This window comes from Rhinichthys klamathensis, unplaced genomic scaffold (assembly GCF_029890125.1).
Source record: "Rhinichthys klamathensis goyatoka isolate OS25496 unplaced genomic scaffold, OSU_Roscu_1.1 h1tg000308l_1, whole genome shotgun sequence".
Lineage (NCBI taxonomy): Eukaryota > Metazoa > Chordata > Actinopteri > Cypriniformes > Leuciscidae > Rhinichthys > Rhinichthys klamathensis.
The window spans coordinates 676,965-696,912 of NW_026606826.1; the positions used below are offsets into that span (position 1 = coordinate 676,965).

The window sequence follows — 19,948 nt, forward strand, 5'->3', positions numbered from 1 at the left end:
TTCTTTTGACTTGTGCCAATAAGCAACCACCTAGCAACCAAATAACCACCCACAACACCGTAGCATCATGTCAGCAAGTTTTGCATGACTCACATTTTCTTCATAAGAAGTTCAAATCTAGTTGGTCTCAATTAATTAAAACACAAATCTCCTGTGGATAATTTCCTAAAAGTGCCATTTTAAAAAGGGAAGGAGAATAAAATGGATTAGAAAAAAAAGATCTGTGTTCTGCAGCCAGAGCATGGCAGTGGTTACAATAACACTCATTTATGAAATAAATATTTATCAAATGTCAAATGAAATTGGAATTTTGAGGTGACTTTCATGTTTCTATTCAAACATTGCTCTGCGTGATAATTGGCTATTTGAGAGAGATTAAACGAATGCCCCAAACATGCCTGAAATTCTTTGAACACTAATTAAATGCAAAACCCACATCAAATTTGATTTTCTCCCTTTGTAATTACATTTCTGACACCCGAAAGCAATTTTGATTAGTATCTCATCCAGGTATGAAGTGCTCACCAATCAAGAGGAAATGCTCAAAATATCTGCCGGTTAAATGTCAACGAGTCTGAGCACTTCACACCTGCTCTTCCATCTCCACGGCATACTAACACATGACATTTATACTAAGTCACACACTCTGCCATTCCGAATATTGCATTTTTCTACTTTTTCACCTGCATGCTAAATTAAAACAGAGACTTCATCATAGGCCATATGGTGACATTTCTAGAAAGCCGTTAATAATATCAGGAATTGAAGACATCATTTTCATTAAATCATGAATTAAGGTGAATTAAATCATGATTATTGCAGTACTGCTAATATAGCTGGCTCTTGTATGATAAATTGGTGGTGATTTTTCTCATTTGAAAGTCACTTTGGATAAAAGTATTAGCTAATAGATTATAGGCCTATGTAAGATATGTGATGACTACAGCTATTTTGAAGTATGAGAAATGGAAAAACAATTTAACCTTTCTATTGTCCGTGGTCTTTTTTTGTTGTTGTAAAAAAAATCACTTTTAATACAATCATTACATGTCATTTAAAGATAAAAAATACAAAAGTTTTTACAAAATTATTTATTTTAAAAAGGGCTCTATCTTTTTCTTTATATATGAACCCATATTAAAAGAAAAAGTTATGACCTTTTAAATTTGACCCAAAAATATTTTATATTTACAAAGGCCCTTTAAGGTGCAGTAAGCGATTTGTGAGAATCACTGTCGAACACTGCTGATATTTGAAATCAACCCAAAGAAACACACATCTCCATTCATTGCTCCAACCCCGAAATATACAAACAAACCATGGAAGAGTGGATGTCTCTTTATCATAGTTGAAGCAAAGCAAAATAACGCTTTATGTAAAATAAAGCGAAGATGACGAACGAACGAACAACAAGGAGGATCAGAAAAGGAACATGCAGTACACAAGAGTATACAAGCATGAGTTTGTTTTTAGTCACCAGCAGCTCCAGAAAAACAAAGACACTCAAAACTTTCCTGTTCCTATAGCTAACATTACAACAACAGCATATCTTGAAACTCTGTGAAACATGGAAATGCTACACAAGTGTTTATCAGAAACAACTCAACCTCGGCATCCGTTTTCAGGCCTTCTTAGCGCTGGAAAGCTTTACTAATATTAACGTGGGTCCTAAAGCTCTTGCCTGATCATAACCCTTCTTTTTCCAGGGACATTCCTCTGACCTTTTCTCTTCTGTAATGTCTCTCAGCCATCTCTCTCTTTCTACAGTCTTTCTTCAAATCTCCATCTTCCTCACTCTCTCTCCTCCCCCATCATGAGTGGGCACGCCCCCTACTGGTGATTGGCTCACTCTCTCTCCTCCCCCATCATGAGTGGACACGCCCCTTACTGGTGATTGGCTCACTCTCTCTCCTCCCCCATCATGAGTGGACACGCCCCCTACTGGTGATTGGCTCACTGTCTCTCCTACCCATCATGAGTGGACACGCCCCCTACTGGTGATTGGCTCACTCTCTCTCTCCTCCCCCATCATGACTGGACACGCCCCCTACTGGTGATTGGCTCACTCTCTCTCCTCCCCCATCATGAGTGGACATGCCCCCTACTGGTGATTGGCTCACTCTCTCTCCTAGCCATCATGAGTGGACACGCCCCCTACTGGTGATTGGCTCACTCTCTCTCCTCCCCCATCATGAGTGGACATGCCCCCTACTGGTGATTGGCTCACTCTCTCTCCTAGCCATCATGAGTGGACACGCCCCCTACTGCTGATTGGCTCACTCTCTCTCCTACCCCATCATAAGTGGACACGCCCCCTACTGCTGATTGGCTCACTCTCTCTCCTACCCCATCATGAGTGGACACGCCCCCTACTGCTGATTGGCTCACTCTCTCTCCTACCCCATCATGAGTGGACACGCTCCCTACTGGTGATTGGCTCACTCTCTCTCCTACCCAAGCGGCAACCTCCCCATCTCTCTCTTGAAACCAACACGGAAGTGAATTAAACTGCAATTCATCGACTGGCCGCTTGAGGCTGACAGCAAAAGGGAGTCAAATCTGTATCTCCCCCATGTTAAAATGCCCAACTTCACAGCAGAAAAAAATATGTTTACAGCCTGGTGGCAAATAATTGTTTTGGTCTATATAGCTAATTTTGCCCTTTATGACGACTGTGAGGGGGGTGAATTTTTTTACAACTCATCCGTTTAAATTATATTAAGCCTTAAAGTTCTGCATAATTTAGGGCGTGGCCACTTGAGTGACAGGTGGATTGCCGCTGCTGTTGTCACTGCTAGTCGTTTGTCTGCTGTCTGTTAGCGTCACCCTCAGCTGTGTTTGTGCTTTTTTCGGGATTATTTCATACAATTTAATACACGTATTATACCTTCGCCCATGCACGCCGTTGGATTCCGTCGTTGTCGAGTATGGAGAGAACAACCAGCGCTGTATTTCCAGTTGTTTCCCTCGCATGCACTAATGGATGTCTGACAATTTCATTGTTTTTTGGAGTTTAGAGTTAAAAACGTCTATAGATATAGAGACCACACTCGTTATGCGGTACTGTTGCTCTCACGGAACAGATATGCTTATTTAACTTTTTAGTGTAAAATAAAAAGTACCGTCAGATGAAATCCTGCAGGTGTCAGTGCTTTCTCTCCGTCCATGAAAAAGATGCACACACTTAAATGAGCGCGGATTTCTAGTTCATTTACTTGAACTTCTGAGGTAATATCTTTGGTTGAACTTATCTGAGAAATTGAGAGGCGGCCAAAATCAGATTTTAAAATGGACTGAATAAAGCTCTTTACGAACTTGACGTGCGATGCCATGCTGACTGACATGTATGCGCACGAATCACTGTCACACGCACAAGCTCAGAGCAATATTGTAAGTTACTGTCTGCATGATTATACATTTTTAACTAGCAGAATAATAATGCATCACCATACACATAGTTGACTGCTTGTATGTTGTGAGAAATGTGTGTGATCTGTGTTATGTACTGTTGTATACATGCTGCTCTTAACTAATTGCCCCTTGTCGGATTAATAAAGTTGATAAAAAAGTAAAGTAAATAGTCTCACTTTTAGTTACGTCTTTTAACTATTGTAGTATTTCGAAGGGCAAAAACATTAACTTTAACTATTGGCTTTACTTCTTCAAACAGCTGTCACTTTAGCGCGAGGCCAGTAGCATATAGCATTAGCACCTCAGCTCCACCCACGTCCCGCCTCTTTGCCCATTTTATTTTATCCGGGAGTGACGAGAGGTGACGCGCTGCCAAGATGGCGACGGTCGGCGACGCCCACTTTAGGCTTCAAAAACGCTCTTCAGAAACCTACGGGTGACGTCACGGATACTACGTCCATATTTTTTTACAGTCTATGCTCCTACCCCATTATGAGTGGACACGCCCCCTACTGCTAATTGGCTCACTCTCTCTCCTACCCCATCATGAGTGGACACGCCCCCTACTGCTGATTGGCTCACTCTCTCTCCTACCCCATCATAAGTGGACACGCCCCCTACTGCTGATTGGCTCACTCTCTCTCCTACCCCATCATGAGTGGACACGCCCCCTACTGCTGATTGGCTCACTCTCTCTCCTACCCCATCATGAGTGGATACGCTCCCTACTGCTGATTGGCTCACTCTCTCTCCTACCCCATCATGAGTGGGACACGCCCCCTACTGCTGATTGGCTCACTCTCTCTCCTACCCCATTATGAGTGGACACGCCCCCTACTGCTGATTGGCTAAGCGTGTTTTGCTGCTCGGTCCGATCCACTTTCTCAGAAGCATTTCTCAGAAATCACTTAGGCCGCGTGTCCACCAAAGCGTTTTTAGCCAGCTGAAAAGCTAGGCACTCTGCTGAAAACGCCTAGCTGTGGGCGCTTGAGAGCATTTTGGCAGCGCAGCGTTTTTTGTTTTTTTCAGTTGAGACGCTTTGCTTGCTATGATATGGAATTTCCGCGGAACTGTGAATAGTATCTCATTTCACAGATAGTATGTTTCTGTGTTGTTTCTATATAAAAATGTCGATACAATGAAACGTATTTGCTCTGGCTCTTGTTTTAAATTATTTTTTTCCCTTATTATGCTTCTTGTTGTCATCTGTTGATGTTGAACAAGCAGAATGTGACAGTTGTCACATCATGTCAGATGACAGATGTCCCGGCCCTCCTCCACTGTGACTGGACAGCTGGGTAAAAAGTGACAGTGTTGAGTGCTGCGTTTTACCCAAAGTTGAACATTCTTCAACTCTCGGCGACCGATAAAAAACACCGAAGCGCAAGCTCAGCACCTCGTTACGCTCCTGCCGTTTTAAAAACGCGGCGCTCCCAATAAAACCAACTGGAAAAATACGCCAGCCGCGTGAAAAAAACGCTTTGGTGGGCACAGGGCCTTATTGCACCTTTAAGTGTACGTTTACACAACAAATATGTTCAAAAAAATGGAAATTGTTTTCCTTTTTTTCCTTCATTTGTGAACGGTCAGACAGGTACTGCAGATACACAAGAGTCTGTAGAAGAACCTCCTTATCCTTACGAGATCTACAGGGATGCAAGTTTGTTTGAACTGTGGTTTCACTGGTGGCTGTTGCCATGCCAACCCTCATCTCCCTGATTCTTCCTCTATATTGAGTGCAATTGCAATGCAGAGTGTGGTTCACCAATCACAACCATGGTACAACACATCTCTGTCCAGTTAGAGCACTCTTTAACCGTTTCCTCACCTATGGAGTTTTTTCTCTGAGAAAACTAAACTGGCCCGCTTTGAACTTCTGAAAGTGCTACGTATTCATTGGCAGTGATAAGAGATACATCACAATTGCACACTCTTGCACATATGCACTATCAGATATTTTAGCTATCAAACCAGCACTGACGACATATTTAAATGCACTTTCAGATGCTGACAGAACTGAAATAAACTATTGACAAAAGTCAGAAAATTTTTCTTTTAATGCATATTGCACAAAATCCTATTTAAAAATAAATAAACAAAATGCACTAAAGAATACAATTTTGTGGGTGTTCTTTCGAAAACTCTGCAATGCTAAAGGCATACATAAGCATTCTTGGAGCATGAATTTGGGAGTATTTTTAGGAAGCCAAATGACTTTATGCAGCTGAAGCCTTACAGGCTGTTGATAACAGCCAAGTGCAGCGAGTTGTGAAATATTAATGTACCAACAACTGCAATGTCAATTCGATACCAACTCCTGAATCTCAAGATACAATCAGTGCCACAATATTAATGAAGCACCTGCTAAACTCTGATAATTTCATGCCATCTAAAATTAACATCTGGTACTTATCTATGTTTCAGTCCTTGAACATGAAATATTAGAATACATTAAAACACTCCGGGCAATGTTTCTAGTTCCTAAAGTACTCGGCAAAAACCCTTGAGAAAATATATATTCATTGTACATGGTTGAAAAAGACTATTTCTGATCAAATGCAATTAAACTAGCTAAAATGACACTGGGAAATTAGGAGATTGGAAGCATAAGGACTTTATCTAATTTTGACATGAAATATATTAGAATATTTCTGAAAGTATTCAGTAACTTGTATGCTATTGAATAATATGTCCGCAAGTGTATGATGGTAAAGCCAATTTCATTGTCATGCAAAACCAAAAACACGACCAATATACATATGCTGGGACAGTTAAATTTAAATGAATTATATCTAAAAGCAAAACCCAAAATAAAAAAACTTTATTTTAAAATTATATATTAATTACATATATAAATCATATATATATATATATATATGTGTGTGTGTGTGTGTGTGTGTGTGTGTGTGTGTGTGTGTGTGTGTGTGTGTGTGAGTATATACACACACGCTGATTATTTCAAACTATGAGAAACTCCATCACTGATGGAGATGAATTATCATCTCATAACTGCAATTTTGAATGCAATTATATGATTAAATTTTGAGCAAAACTATGGAACAACATTTAGGCTACTTAATATTTAAATATATTTAAATATCAGGAAAACATATATGTTATATGGACATTGTAAATGTAAAGTTTTGACCAGTTCTTACCATGCTGTCGTAATGAATGAGCTCCAGCTCATAGTCCGGCAGAATGTCGCTCCGGTTGTTCACAAGGTCTAAAGCCATCTGCGCTGCGGGGAGACACGCTTGACCACCGGGCCATCCTCCACTCATGGGAAACAGAGCTCCGATATACAGTTTCTTCTTGCCTGCAACCGCACACGGCCAGGGGAGAAAGATTAGCAGTGCGTAAAGGAGAGCCAAGCTTCTCCAAACTCTCCCCAAGGTCCTGATCCCCTCCGTGGATGCCATCAATATCCAATTCGATATTTATACGTTTTGAACTTAAATTGTGCCTTTTGAGCCAAAGCTGAAAGTGTCAGCACGTGCGATGTGTCCAGTTTAAAGTAACAGATCCGTGTGTGGAAAGCGCAAAAACAGCAGCACTGAACACTTTAAGCGCAAAGTAATATTTAGACGTGCATGTGTTAATCCTTGTCAAAATATGAAATTGCTGTAAAGTTGGGGTTGATATGTTCACATTAGTAATATATTTTCATCGTTGGTGTCAGTCATTTATTGAACGCCTCTTGAATGCGTTCTTTGAGTTTAGTCTTGCGCACGTTTAAAATCTTCAAAAACTTCGAACAGGCTACATTAGAATATTTAGACTCCTCTGTATATTAAGAATCTTTTAGTTTTTTAATCTTTAAGAATCTTCTCCGTAGTTTAGACTCCGACACCAAATCACTTTTGTCCTGTCACAGAAAGCGCTCCAACATAAACCAACTCTCCAAACATGTAAAAGCACAAACTACAGAAATCACGCTTTCATTGTTGGGCACAAACAAATGCGCCATCGGGCAGTTATTGTCTCTTTCCCTTTCACAGTCACAGACGGTGTGTTTGTAGTACAGCAGTGCTCATGGTTCACGAAAGGAGAGAAAAACAAGTGGTGTTGAGCGACATTACGCGCTCCGCAAATCCTCGAGCGTTGCTTTATTTATGCTCACGAAACGTGATTAAGTTTTAAGCTGTCGAGCTTATTATCCCGGCATCTGATCAGAATATAGAAAAAAAAGAACAATTGTGCTGCGGCATAATCCTTTAATCCGCCGGCAGGAGAGGGGGAAAGATTGACCACCAAACGCACAGAGATCCGTACTCAGAGCAGACAGCAGAGAACTGTTACTGAACCACTGACAGACGAACTGTAGTGGTGTATAGCAGAGGGGGCGGGGTTAAAGTAAACGCTCTCTTCTGAATCAGAATCAAAAGTCAGACAGTTGATATATCTATCTGCCTATCTATCTATCTATCTATCTATCTATCTATCTATCTATCTATCTATCTATCTATCTATCTATCTATCTATCTATCTATCTATCTATCTATCTATCTATCTATCTATCTATCTATCTATCTATCTATCTATCTTTTTTTATCAGTTCGTCCCAATATGTTACAACAACGATGATAAAAAAAAATGGCCAAAATGATCACTCTTTCTAAACTTAGTTTTTTGCACGCATATTTTTAAGTAAATTTCACATATGGAATTAAGTAAAATCTACTCAACTAAGTTAAGTAATGAACAAAGAAAATAAGTAACTTGGCCAGGTAAATTCCACTTAGTTGAAGTTCACTTTGCAATACTCTGTTTCAAGTACATTTTACTCAAACAATATAACACTGAATTAAGCCATGCTTTTAAAAGTGCAAACATCCAAGTAAACAATACAATAGATAGGCCTATGCGTAGACATATCTATTCTACATAATAAGTAATCTGTTATCACCGAAAAACACAGAGACCTCTTGATACACAGTACAACCCAATAGGCCTACACAACAACGGTAACATTCATTGGATCATTCACAGAATGAATGTGTCATTTTGAGTAGAAATTGAACTCCAGATGTCACGAAACAGCAAGTTACTAAACCTAATAACAACAGTGGAAATACAGCTGGGCTGAATCCGAAATCGCCCCTAAACCCTCAATCACTATTCCCTACGTTAGTCCACTAATACAGTTCACTTGAAGAGGTGTATGAAAACGAGTAAGCGAATTCAGACAGCCGTTGAGCGTACATCGGTTGTACACACTCGTTATTGCAGTGCAATGTGGGATTGAATGAGTGCACTCAATAACGTTCACTGTGGTTTCGGACACTACTACAAATGGCTGTCCCCTCAAATTATGTCCTATTTGAGGGTATGGGGGGCGATTTCGGATTCGGCCCTGGAAAACAGTGAAAATGCAACCTTATTAATTATTCATGCCCCAGTGCATGATGGGAACACCAGTATCAGAAAGTTGAGTAGGTTTTACTTAATTTTATAACGTTGATATTTACGCTTTAATTTATACAAGCTTTTTTTTTACGTAGAAATTACATTTGGTTTTTCTGTAGTATTTAATTCACCACAAAATAATTGTATTCAATGAATCAATGTGTTATGTCTTAAAGTGACAGCAGCCTAATATCCCTGCTGTGTTTTGAATGTTAATCAAACAACAAAAGACAAGGAAATCACTGCTCTTGACTGAATAGCTTTTTGTAATCTATCTATCTGTCTATCTATCTATCTATCTATCTATCTATCTATCTATCTATCTATCTATCTATCTATCTATCTATCTATCTATCTATCTATCTATCTATCTATCTATTTATCCATCCAACCATCTGATCTTATCTGTAGTGCATGTGCATACTTGCCCATAATGACACCTTATACACCATTATGTCACTTTTGTTGTCCCCACAGCCCTCTGCATTCCTCTATTCACTTTAAATACTCTAAAACAACAGAGTAGAGCTGAAATTGATGACATGAACCACCATGAACTTCAGGACCTGAGATATCCGGTGACATTTGGAGCTCCCTTTGAATCTGCTCTCTCCATATGTCAGTCATTAATTATTCATCCCTGGTATTTAGTTGTTATTTAATAAAAGAAAGGCCGGAGGAGCCACCTGTGAGGATATATAATTACCCTTTAGTTTATGTGATAACTAAATATGTTTACAAAACACAATGATATTTTATGTTCTTTTTCATAAAGTAACTGCTTCCTATAGAGGGGTTTATAGAGGGCTGGCAAACAAAAGGTCACCTTTATGCTGAATTATCCTTCAACAAGCACGGTAAGAGCAATGTAATCACCACCCCATATACATGCACAGGCTTGAATTTATGCACACACACTTTGCTGAGATACACACACAGGGCAGAAATACACACATATCTACACACTGGCCAAGTGTTAATCTTCAGCCTGCTGAGAGTGCACTAAGTAGGCGGTGATCTCTCGCTGTGAGTTTACAGAGGGAGGAGAGAGAGAGAGGGAGGAGAGAGAGAGAGAGAGAGAGAGAGAGAGAGAGAGAGAGAGAGAGAGAGAGAGAGAGAGAGAGAGAGAGAGAGAGAGAGAGAGAGAGAGAGAGAGAGAGAGAGAGAGAGAGAGAGAGAGAGAGAGAGAGAGAGAGAGAGAGAGAGAGAGAGAGAGAGAGAGAGAAAGCGCATTTGCGTGGCTTGATAGTCTAACTCAGCAGAGCTGAAAGAAACGAGGGGAAATGAAAGAATGGACAGAGGGATTGAGAGGAATGGAAGGCAATTAAAGGGAGGGATGGATGAATGAGAGGGTGCTACAGTCTTGCTTGCAGGAGCGCTTGTATTAATGCTGAGAGATTCTGGCAGCCTGAAGAATTATAATGAGATTCTATAGTCTGGTAGTTGACAAAGTCCTACTACTACATTCTATATGCATCTAAAACATTTTTGCTTATTCTTTATTATTATTATGCATGAAACTTATATGACCTCATATAAATAGGATGTTTGTCATATATACATGGAATATTTGTCTTTTCAAGACCCTATGTTGTCAAAATGAATTTGTATCTTTTAGATCATGTGTGTTATCTTTAAAGTCATCCACTGTATATGTTAGTATGCTAAACATAAAGTTTAGATATATACTACATCTAAACTGTACACTTTTTCTCTCCTGGGAAAAGAGAAACTAATATTGATGACATCCTAGACTACACAGATTTTTGACCAATCAAATGCCCTGTTTACACTTGGTGTTAAGATGGCTTTTGGTCAATCGGATCACAAGTAGATGAGGAAGAAACATTACCGTTTAAACCTGGTGTTTTAATCCATCTCTTTTGTCCACTTTCAACCATTTCTGCCCTGATTTCGCCGAGGGAAGGGTCTATGTAAATGTATGGGTTTTTCAGGTCAAATGGACGAAATAAACTCACACAATTTACCACACAAACACGACCGGAGAAACATACGGAGAGCATCAGCTTTTGTTTGTGCTCTGATAGCTGCAAGACCACACTGAGCGCTGTGCATGAGTGTTAGAAATCAGGAATGGTGAGAGAACATTGTGCTTGGTATGTTTTTCGTTACAGAGATTAGGCGGTGTTTTGTGGCTGTTCGAACGTATTCAACCACAATACGGTCACAATAATGTTTTCATCTACCTCTGGAAGTGGTCAAAAGTGGACAAGCTCAAAATGTTTTAGAGTCCGTTTACACCTGTATTTAGCGTCGCCCACTTGATCAAACAAAACACATCTTAATGCCAGGTGTAAACAGGGCCAAACGCTCTCTATTTTGAAAATGGCCCTCCATGAGAACTGTAACCCTCATTTAGGGGTCACATTCACCCTTCTCACAGTCAAAAGTGTCCGAACACCTCAAATATAACGTTTTTTCCCCAGTAAAATCAATGTAATATATAGTTTTGTTTGATATATATTTTTTTTTATTTAATATATTGTATTTTGAGAGAATTTTATGGTACGATGTAATATTTATGCAATAATCATCATCCATTTGTTTCCACAATTGTTATTGTGCCTGCATATATACAGTATTAGGATGTCTACTACGGTAATAATGTGCACTTTAAATGGACGCAGGTGTGTATCTGCAATTATATGGCCTGATAAAGAGTTGAACTCGAAAACATTTTACACTTTGTATAAGCACCTTTTTGCTCGTCTTTTTGTGGCCTCTGTTGAAGTATAATAAATTAACAGTTGGAGAGCCTTTGCCCTAAGTGCAGATCCCTTTTCTACTTTTTGACCAATTTTACAATACAATATAATTAATTAATTAATTAATCCATACAATTTGATTTTTTAACCCCTTCATTGCTGTGTGCTTTTTTCCTGCATCATGGCTGATTGGTTGTGCCCCAAAAAAGCCCCCGCCGCCCCCCATTCATTTCTAGGGCGGTAATTTTTGAGTGCGACTCTGTGTGTGACTACTTTTTAGGACCATTTTACCTTTTCGAATCAAGTCCACAATTGTGTGTGTAGCAAGTGCCACAAAAGGCACCAAGTGTCAATCCGACGAAGTATACATTTTAAAAAACCAAAAGTACAATTTTCAGCCAAACGTGACCAAAGAGCACCCGAGGGTTAAAACTCTCTTTGTTATACTGTATAACCAGTTGAAAAGAACTAGTGAAGATAGAGGCAATTAAAAATGCTATAAAAGAATTTAAAAAAGAAAGAAATAGTGACAAGTTCGGGATCACTTTCACATATTAATATGATTTTTATCTGAAAATCTTGTTGTTTATCAAATTATAAATAAATAGGATCATAGAGTACATCCACATAAAACAACAGTAGCCATAATCATAGAAACAAAAATGTTCTTGATGGTAAAACGAGATACATTTATAAAGCAAAGCATGCTTTTACACATATACACATATAGCACTATAATAATGGAGATTATTTTGATTCATTATGGATTTCACACGACTGATGGTAAAATACAGCCCCCTTGTGGGTGAATAAAGCGTTACAATTTAGATTTTCACTCAATGGGAATTGAGGTCTGCAATTTGGATTTTTTATTAATATAGCCTATTAACATTAACATTCTTGTTTTATTTTAAGCAAACTAAAGTGGACTATCAAGTGATAAATAGATTAACATGACCTGTGAAATATTATTTTTGAGTCTTTGGAAAAGTGACCTCTCATATGAGAAATGAAATAATATAATCTTGTGTCTTACCTGTATAGTTACTGTCATCTGATGATGCACAAAAATATGGGGGAAAACAAGAGCCACATAGTGTTAAACAGATCATTCATATTAATAATACACATACATTTGAGTTTGTGTAATTGACAAGTTAACTAAAATCATATATACTCACAGACACAGAGTGGTTTAGGTGAGTCCCATTTGCCCAGTTTGGTACAGTGAGAGATATTAAAACCGTCCAATAGAAAGCCAGCATGACAGCTGTAATGAAGAACTGTGCCCTCTACTGGTTGTCCAGAGGGCTTCAGCGTCGCCCTCCCGTTCTCCAGAGACATCCAGGAACGCGAGCAAACCAATACTGAGAATTTTAGCAACACTTTTAGCACATGCTGACAAGACATCCTTTCAGCACATTTGTATTACCTTGAAATTACACAGCTTTAAAGTGTTATGCTTCTACCACAACAACACATTGATAATTACCGGTACATTAAAATAAAATACTATTTGTTTTATAGTATAGTTGTTTTAAGTGAATAACATATCATAGAAATTATTCTAATATACTGATTTGGTGCTCAATTGAAATTGGTTCTACATTTTTAATAATGGTACTTATCATAAACGTTGAAAACAGCTTTGACTGCTTAATATTTTTGTGGAAATTATAAATTTTTTCAGGATTCTTGGTATGAACAGAAAATTTAAAAAATGGCATTTATTTGAAATAGAAATCTTTTGTAACATTCTAAATGCCTTTGTCACTTTTAAATGTCACATTTAATGTGAATAAAAGTGTTTCTTTTTGTTCTTACTAACCTCAAACTTTTGAATGGCAGTGTGTCATGGTTTCCGCAAAAATATTAAGTAGTAAAATATTTTTCAACATTGAATGAGGAAGACATTTTGAAATCTTTAGCATCAAATCAGCATATTAGAATGGTTTTTGAAGGATCATCATGGCTGGTGAACATTTTTCAGTTTTTTCCTACATGTATACTTACTAAATAAATTAACAAATGGACATACTGATTTGCAGTGATTTTTATTATGTGACAAGAAAGAGACTGTGGGGCAATACGAGAAATTGTTCAAATATAGAGTTTACTTCATTATACAAAAGCTTTTGATCTCAGAATGCTATTATTGACCAATCAGAATCCAGTATTTCAGAGAGCTGTGTAATAAATATAGATATTAATCAATAGAATTGGACAGCAAGGCTACTTACAGCATCTGCTGAGATGGTTCATGTCAGTCCAGGTGCCATCTGGGAGGCACTTTCGGACCTTGGGCCCCACAATAATTCTGCTTCCTCTACAGATATATTCTATCTCATAGTCTACTGGCAAGATATGCACACTGCGGATCTACAGAGAGAAAGAAAGAGAGACGTTTTGTAGATTGAATTTATGTTGCTAAGGTTCAAAGTCCCGTCAGAACTGACATTGATGTTTATGGCTGCCAGTTTAATGTGCTGCCATAGACTTTTACCTGTTCCTGAGTCAGTCCTCTGTAGCGTATCCCTCCGTCTCTGGGGGGACGAATGATTGCACATCCTGAAAGAGAGTAAGAGAGATGGGGGAGGATGAAACGAATAGAGAGAATTACATGTTCCTGGTAAATTTTCATCTGATATATTAGATTTGTGTCCCCTTGCAAGACTGCAATGCACTGTTGGCTTATAAGGATTTTAATGGTACTGTGTCTATCAAAATACAGTGCTCATACCCTTTGGGTAATATTTAAGATGTTTAGCACTTAAAGTGCCAGTAGCCATATCACTCTGTAACCCAAAACTGGTTGTGGTTGCCCACTGAAGCTAAGCAGGGTTGAGTCTGGTCAGTACCTGTATGGGAGACCTCCTGGGAAAACCAGGTTTCTGCTGGAAGAGGTGTTAGTGAGGCCAGCTCACCCTGTGGTCTGTGTGGGTCCTAACGCCCCAGTATAGTGATGGGGACACTACAGTGTCAAAAGGCACTGTCCTTCAGATTAGATGTTAAACCGAGGTTCTGACTCTCTGTTGTCATAAAAAAATCAGGATGTCCTTCGGAAAAGACTAGGGGCCCTATCTTGCACCCAGCGCAATTGACTTTGTACGCACAGCAGACTTTTCCCTCCACAGACACACGTTTGTAAATTAGGGAATGAACTTGCGCTCCCGGGGGCGGACCAGCGAAAAGAGGAGGCTGTTCCGGCGCAAACGTTCCCTGGTGCTATTTTGTAGTTTCAGAAAACAATTCCGCCACTGACCAGGAAAAACCTAGTCTAAAGTCAGTGGCGCGTTATTCAGATGCTATTTTAAGGGCGCCATAATGTAGCGTGTGCACAACGCGAATACACTTTGCTTCTCTCATCTACACAGATGCAGCAGTTTCCATTTTTGCAAACAATACATAATTACAAGGAAAAATATTACCACACAAGGGAAATCATTGTGGTGTCCATGAAGATGTGGAAAAATAGGCATAAATCTAGCATACACATTTACCCAAATTATTATATGCCTGTTTAACCGAAGCTAATTTGGGTGGGTTTCTCCCATTCCCATACAATGTCACTTCTCTGTCTTTAACGGCCCTGACGAGAACGTCGGTCTCCTCGGCTGTGAACCGTTCCTGGCGCGCGCCTGGCAAATCCGCCGTTATAATAGCAATCCTTCATGGAACAAGCGCGCCTGCTTTTAAAGGGAATGTGAGATGACGCTCTGATTGGTTTATTGCACGTTATGCCCAAACTACACCTATGAGTAATGTAGCTACTTCAGACCAACCCATTTGCGTCGGGCGCAATAGTCATTTATCCTGCCAGTATAATAGCAACAGCGCCAGAGTTAAAATGGGGCCCTAGGGGTCAGTGTTGTGCCTGAACGCGTTCATTGAACGAGTTCATGCAACAGCGCCAGAGTTAAAATGGGGCCCTAGGGGTCAGTGTTGTGCCTGAACGCGTTCATTGAACGAGTTCATGCAACAGCGCCAGAGTTAAAATGGGGCCCTAGGGGTCAGTGTTGTGCCTGAACGCGTTCATTGAACGATAGTTCATGAACTCGTTCATATTTTGGGCGAACGTGAACTGAACGTACTGTATTACTGCCTGATGAACGTTACTGTGAACGCGTTCATTCTGGTGTCTGTGAACGCACGCTCTCTCAGTTTAGGCTTCCAGGCGAAAACACGGCTAAAACACACGTAAACAGGCCTTAATATGTAGCGAAAAAACACCCAATCTGGCAACACCAGCCGTGTCGCACCGCGGCCGCCGCATGCGTCATCACACTGTAAAAAGTGATCAGTTGACTTAACTTAAAAAAAGTGAGGAAACCAATTGCCTTAAAACATTAATTAATACACTTAATGTGTAATTGAAAAAAATAAGTTATGTGGAATTGTCAAGTTCACATAACTTAATTTTTTTAATTACACATTAAGTGTATTACTTAATGTTTTAAGGCAATTGGTTTCCTCACTTTTTTTAAGTTAAGTCAACTGATCAATTTTTACAGTGCAAGACAAGAAGCAGCATGTAGTCGACAAAGCATCGAGGAGGCGTCGCATCATATGATCAGTTTTAAGACAAGCTCGGTGAGGATGGGAAAAATCTTACATTTCTGTGCAAACTTTGCCCGCCGATAAAATAATTGCTGTAGTGGTTGTATATGGGTTGTGGCAATAATTTAAAAAAAAAAACAGTTCGCAGCAACATATGGAAAAAAAGAACTATAAACTAGTTAATTTTTTGGAACTGTGAACTTGGTTCAAAATTGTGAAGTATGAACTATGAACTGAACTAGTTCATTTTAAAATTTGTGAACTGAACTTTGAACTAGTTCATGTAGAAAGTGAACTTTCCCAAAACTGCTAGGGGTGTAACCCCGGCATCCTAACCAAATTTGCCCAGTGGCCTCTGTCCATCATCATGGTCTCCTAATCATCCCCATCTAAGCGTAGCAGATCCATTCCGAAAGTCCAAATACATTAACATTGCCATATATCCATTATCATTACCATGGCAATCTCTCTGAGAGTTGTGATGACAAAACTGAATGAATTGGTGTGGAACAAAAACAAATCAATTGAATGAATGATTCAATTACTTGATTTCAATCGCTTGATTCATTCCTGAATGAATCAGTATTGTTAAACTAATAGTTTTAATCAATGATTTATTGACTCACTCATTTATAAAGACTTGATGGCGCAGCCTATGTAACCTGCAGAAAGACTGTTCAGACTGTCAGTACAAATCCGATTATTTGTGTATCTGATTGAATCTGATTTGAAATGATTGATGTCTACTGTGATGGCCCAAGCCGCACAGGATGAATAACCAGCAAGGGTAAGCCAGCACACAAGCCATGTTTTAAGTACACAGGTTAAATTAATTTTGCAGTTAGCCACACCCCAAACAATTCATGATTTATCACATAGTTTATTTCAGGTATCAACTGCAGCAGATTTTAAACACCGACTGTGATCACAGACTGAACACGACTCGGGGTGTTTGGGCATGATCAGTTGTAAGTATCAAATTACATTCATAATCGGTGTGTCCGGCTTAAGATGTTTATCAGATGTTTTTACACAGCAGATGCTTTCCAGATAAACAGATCTTTAGCAGACATCTTACAGACATTCCTGTGCTATATTGTTTCTGCAGCGACTTTCAGCATGTCTCCTATAACAACGTCTGACGTTTACGTTTTACATGGCGTGAGAAAGTCACATAGGCATAAACCACACAAATTCCGATCTGAGCAGGCAGACTGAAGTGGATTTCCAGAAATGCGATTTGAATGGGATTTCAAACCACATATGAATGTAGCTCGAAACTGATTTTTTTTTTAATCGCACTTCATGTGATTTCTGGCCGTTCACACTAGCTATATCTGATCAGATTTCAATCTGATATGCACAAAAATCAGATTTAGTCTGAACATACCCATAGTCTGTCTGGAACGAGCAAACAGACAAACTCACTGATACAAACTTATTTTAGATTATTGATTCTTATGTCCTCTTTATATTTAAAGCAGCACTAAGTAGGAATTCCGTTTTTGTCAAACAGCGACCCCTAGAGTCGCTGTGGAGTACTTGTACTGTCGTGAATAGCACTCACGCAGAGATGGCTCGCACTCACGGCCGGATCCCCTCCCCCTGTACACCGGTACCTGTTCAGTAGGATGGACGCTGTAACGAGTGGAAATAAGGTGTGGCCCCTTTAAGAGCTACGCGCGCCCAACACCACATGTATACGGCGGCGGGTTATTTCTGTTTGATGCTCATTTTATCAGAATTTTATCAGATTTGTTTTTTGCCGTAAAGCAATTCGTTACCTCGCGAGACCTGATATCAGGGCTCGCCGGCCCAAAGTTGCAAGAATGGTTTTGCGGCTCACAGGCACCAGGGGGGTGCGAGACGACCACCATTCAACACGAAATCAGTAATATAAACATTACAATGACTCCAAAGCTGTTCGGTTAAGGTAAAAAAGTTACTTAGTTCACCTTTAAACGTGGAAGTATTTCCGGTGAATGTGCAAAACTTTAGATTGTTTTAAGTCACTAAGAAATCAAAAATACTTGTTATTTGCTTTTATATTAGTATGCTATTTATATTTAATATTTGATTATAATTAATATTGCAGTATTTATTACAAATGATTCATCCGTGCACAATTTTTATTTATGTGTCCTCATAATCTTTAATCAAAATAACTCCCCATCTCATAGCAGCGACATCTCTTCTATTTTTTGATGATGTGTTTTTCGACGTGAAGGCGGGACAACCTGTCACTCACATGAGATCACAGCAAAAGCTAATCACAACCATCTAACATTCCAATCTATTCCTGATGGACAAAATCAAGTCCCAGCCTACATTTTTTCTAGTTCGTGAAGCCGTTTCACTCGGATATACAGTACGTCACAGCAGTGAAGAGAAAAGACTATATCAACTTCATGCCGACTTTAACCGCTATATGTAAAAAATATATATATAAGAATAATAAAGTGCAGTAAACCAAAAAATATTTTTCCCTGTTATAAAAAAAATTATATATATATATATACACTAGGGGTGGAACGGTACATGTATTCGTATTGAACCGAAACGGTACGGGCGTCACGGTTCGGTGCACGAATTTGCACGCAGAATACACGGTACAAATAAAAAAAAAAACCTCTTAAATAGCGATAAATTTCGCTCTATTCGCTTTTGGTGTGACTGTTAACGCAGCAATGAACAGGCTGCGATCAAGATTGCAATGCAGGAGTGTGTGTGTCTGTGTGCGCGCGAGAGAGAGAGAGAGAGAGAGAGAGAGAGAGAGAGAGAGAGAGAGAGAGAGAGAGAGAGAGAGAGAGAGGCGCGATGAACAGTGTGTGTGTGTGTGCGAGAGAGAGAGAGGCGCGATCGAACAGTGTGTGTGTGTGTGCGCGCGCGTGCGAGAGAGAGAGAGGCGCGGGCGCGAATCGCGCGATGAACAGTGTGTGTGTGTGTGTGTGTGTGTGCGCGCGCGCAAGAGAGAGAGGCGCGGGCGCGAATCGCGCGATGAACAGTGTGTGTGTGTGTGTGCGCGCGCGTGCGAGAGAGAGAGGCGCGGGCGCGAATCGCGCGATGAACAGTGTGTGTGTGTGTGTGTGTGTGAGAGAGAGAGGCACGGGCGATCGAACAGTGGAAACGTAAAAACATACTCCGTCATTTTTTTCATACAGGACATCATTAAAACTGCAAATTGTTTACTTATATTTGTGTACACTGGCAATAAAACACAACATTGTGCTTTTGTCACACTCTAAACTCTTGTCAAACTGTAACCTACAACTGTTAACAAAAGTTTTTATGGTAGTATTATTTTATACGGAAATCAATTATTTATAATTCAGATGAGAATAAAGTTAGTTAATTAAAATGAAGGAAAACAAATATCTTGATCTGAAATAACAAATTAATTTTAAATTCATTCAGGTACAATTACCAAACATATCTCAAGGTCTTTTCGTCTTTTTAATAATTTAATTAATAAACTAATTATATAAAACTACTGTCAGTGCACTACAAATAAACTGGTTCTATGCCTTTATTAATAAAACTTATTTAAAAAAATACAAGGTTTAAGACATTTATAAAAATGCCTTCTGCATTTTTGCTTTGCTTTTCACTCCATTGTACCGAAATCGTACCGAACCGTGATGTCAGAACCGAGGTATGAACCGAACCGTGACTTCTGTGTACCGTTCCACCCCTAATATACACTCACCTAAAGGATTATTATTATTGATCTGCCTTACTTAAGGTGGACGTTGACGCAATTTCTTTTAGAAACAAACTTTGTTATATTGTTTTCATGTTATCACTGTGAAGCGCTTTGATACAATCTGTATTGTAAAAAGCGCTAT

General features: G+C 39.3%; 1 protein-coding gene across 1 annotated transcript in view; it reads right to left on the bottom strand.

Moving 5' to 3' along the window:
- The window catches only part of gabbr1a (gamma-aminobutyric acid (GABA) B receptor, 1a), a 72,623-nt gene that overhangs the window by 48,475 nt on the left and 4,200 nt on the right, over window positions 1-19,948 (bottom strand). The window contains exons 3-7 of the mRNA XM_056270753.1: window positions 14,050-14,114; window positions 13,787-13,925; window positions 12,728-12,913; window positions 12,583-12,600; window positions 6,570-6,730 (exon numbers count right to left, since the gene is read on the bottom strand). Coding sequence (XP_056126728.1) covers window positions 6,570-6,730; window positions 12,583-12,600; window positions 12,728-12,913; window positions 13,787-13,925; window positions 14,050-14,114 — 569 coding nt within the window. The remainder of the gene's footprint in view (window positions 1-6,569; window positions 6,731-12,582; window positions 12,601-12,727; window positions 12,914-13,786; window positions 13,926-14,049; window positions 14,115-19,948) is intronic.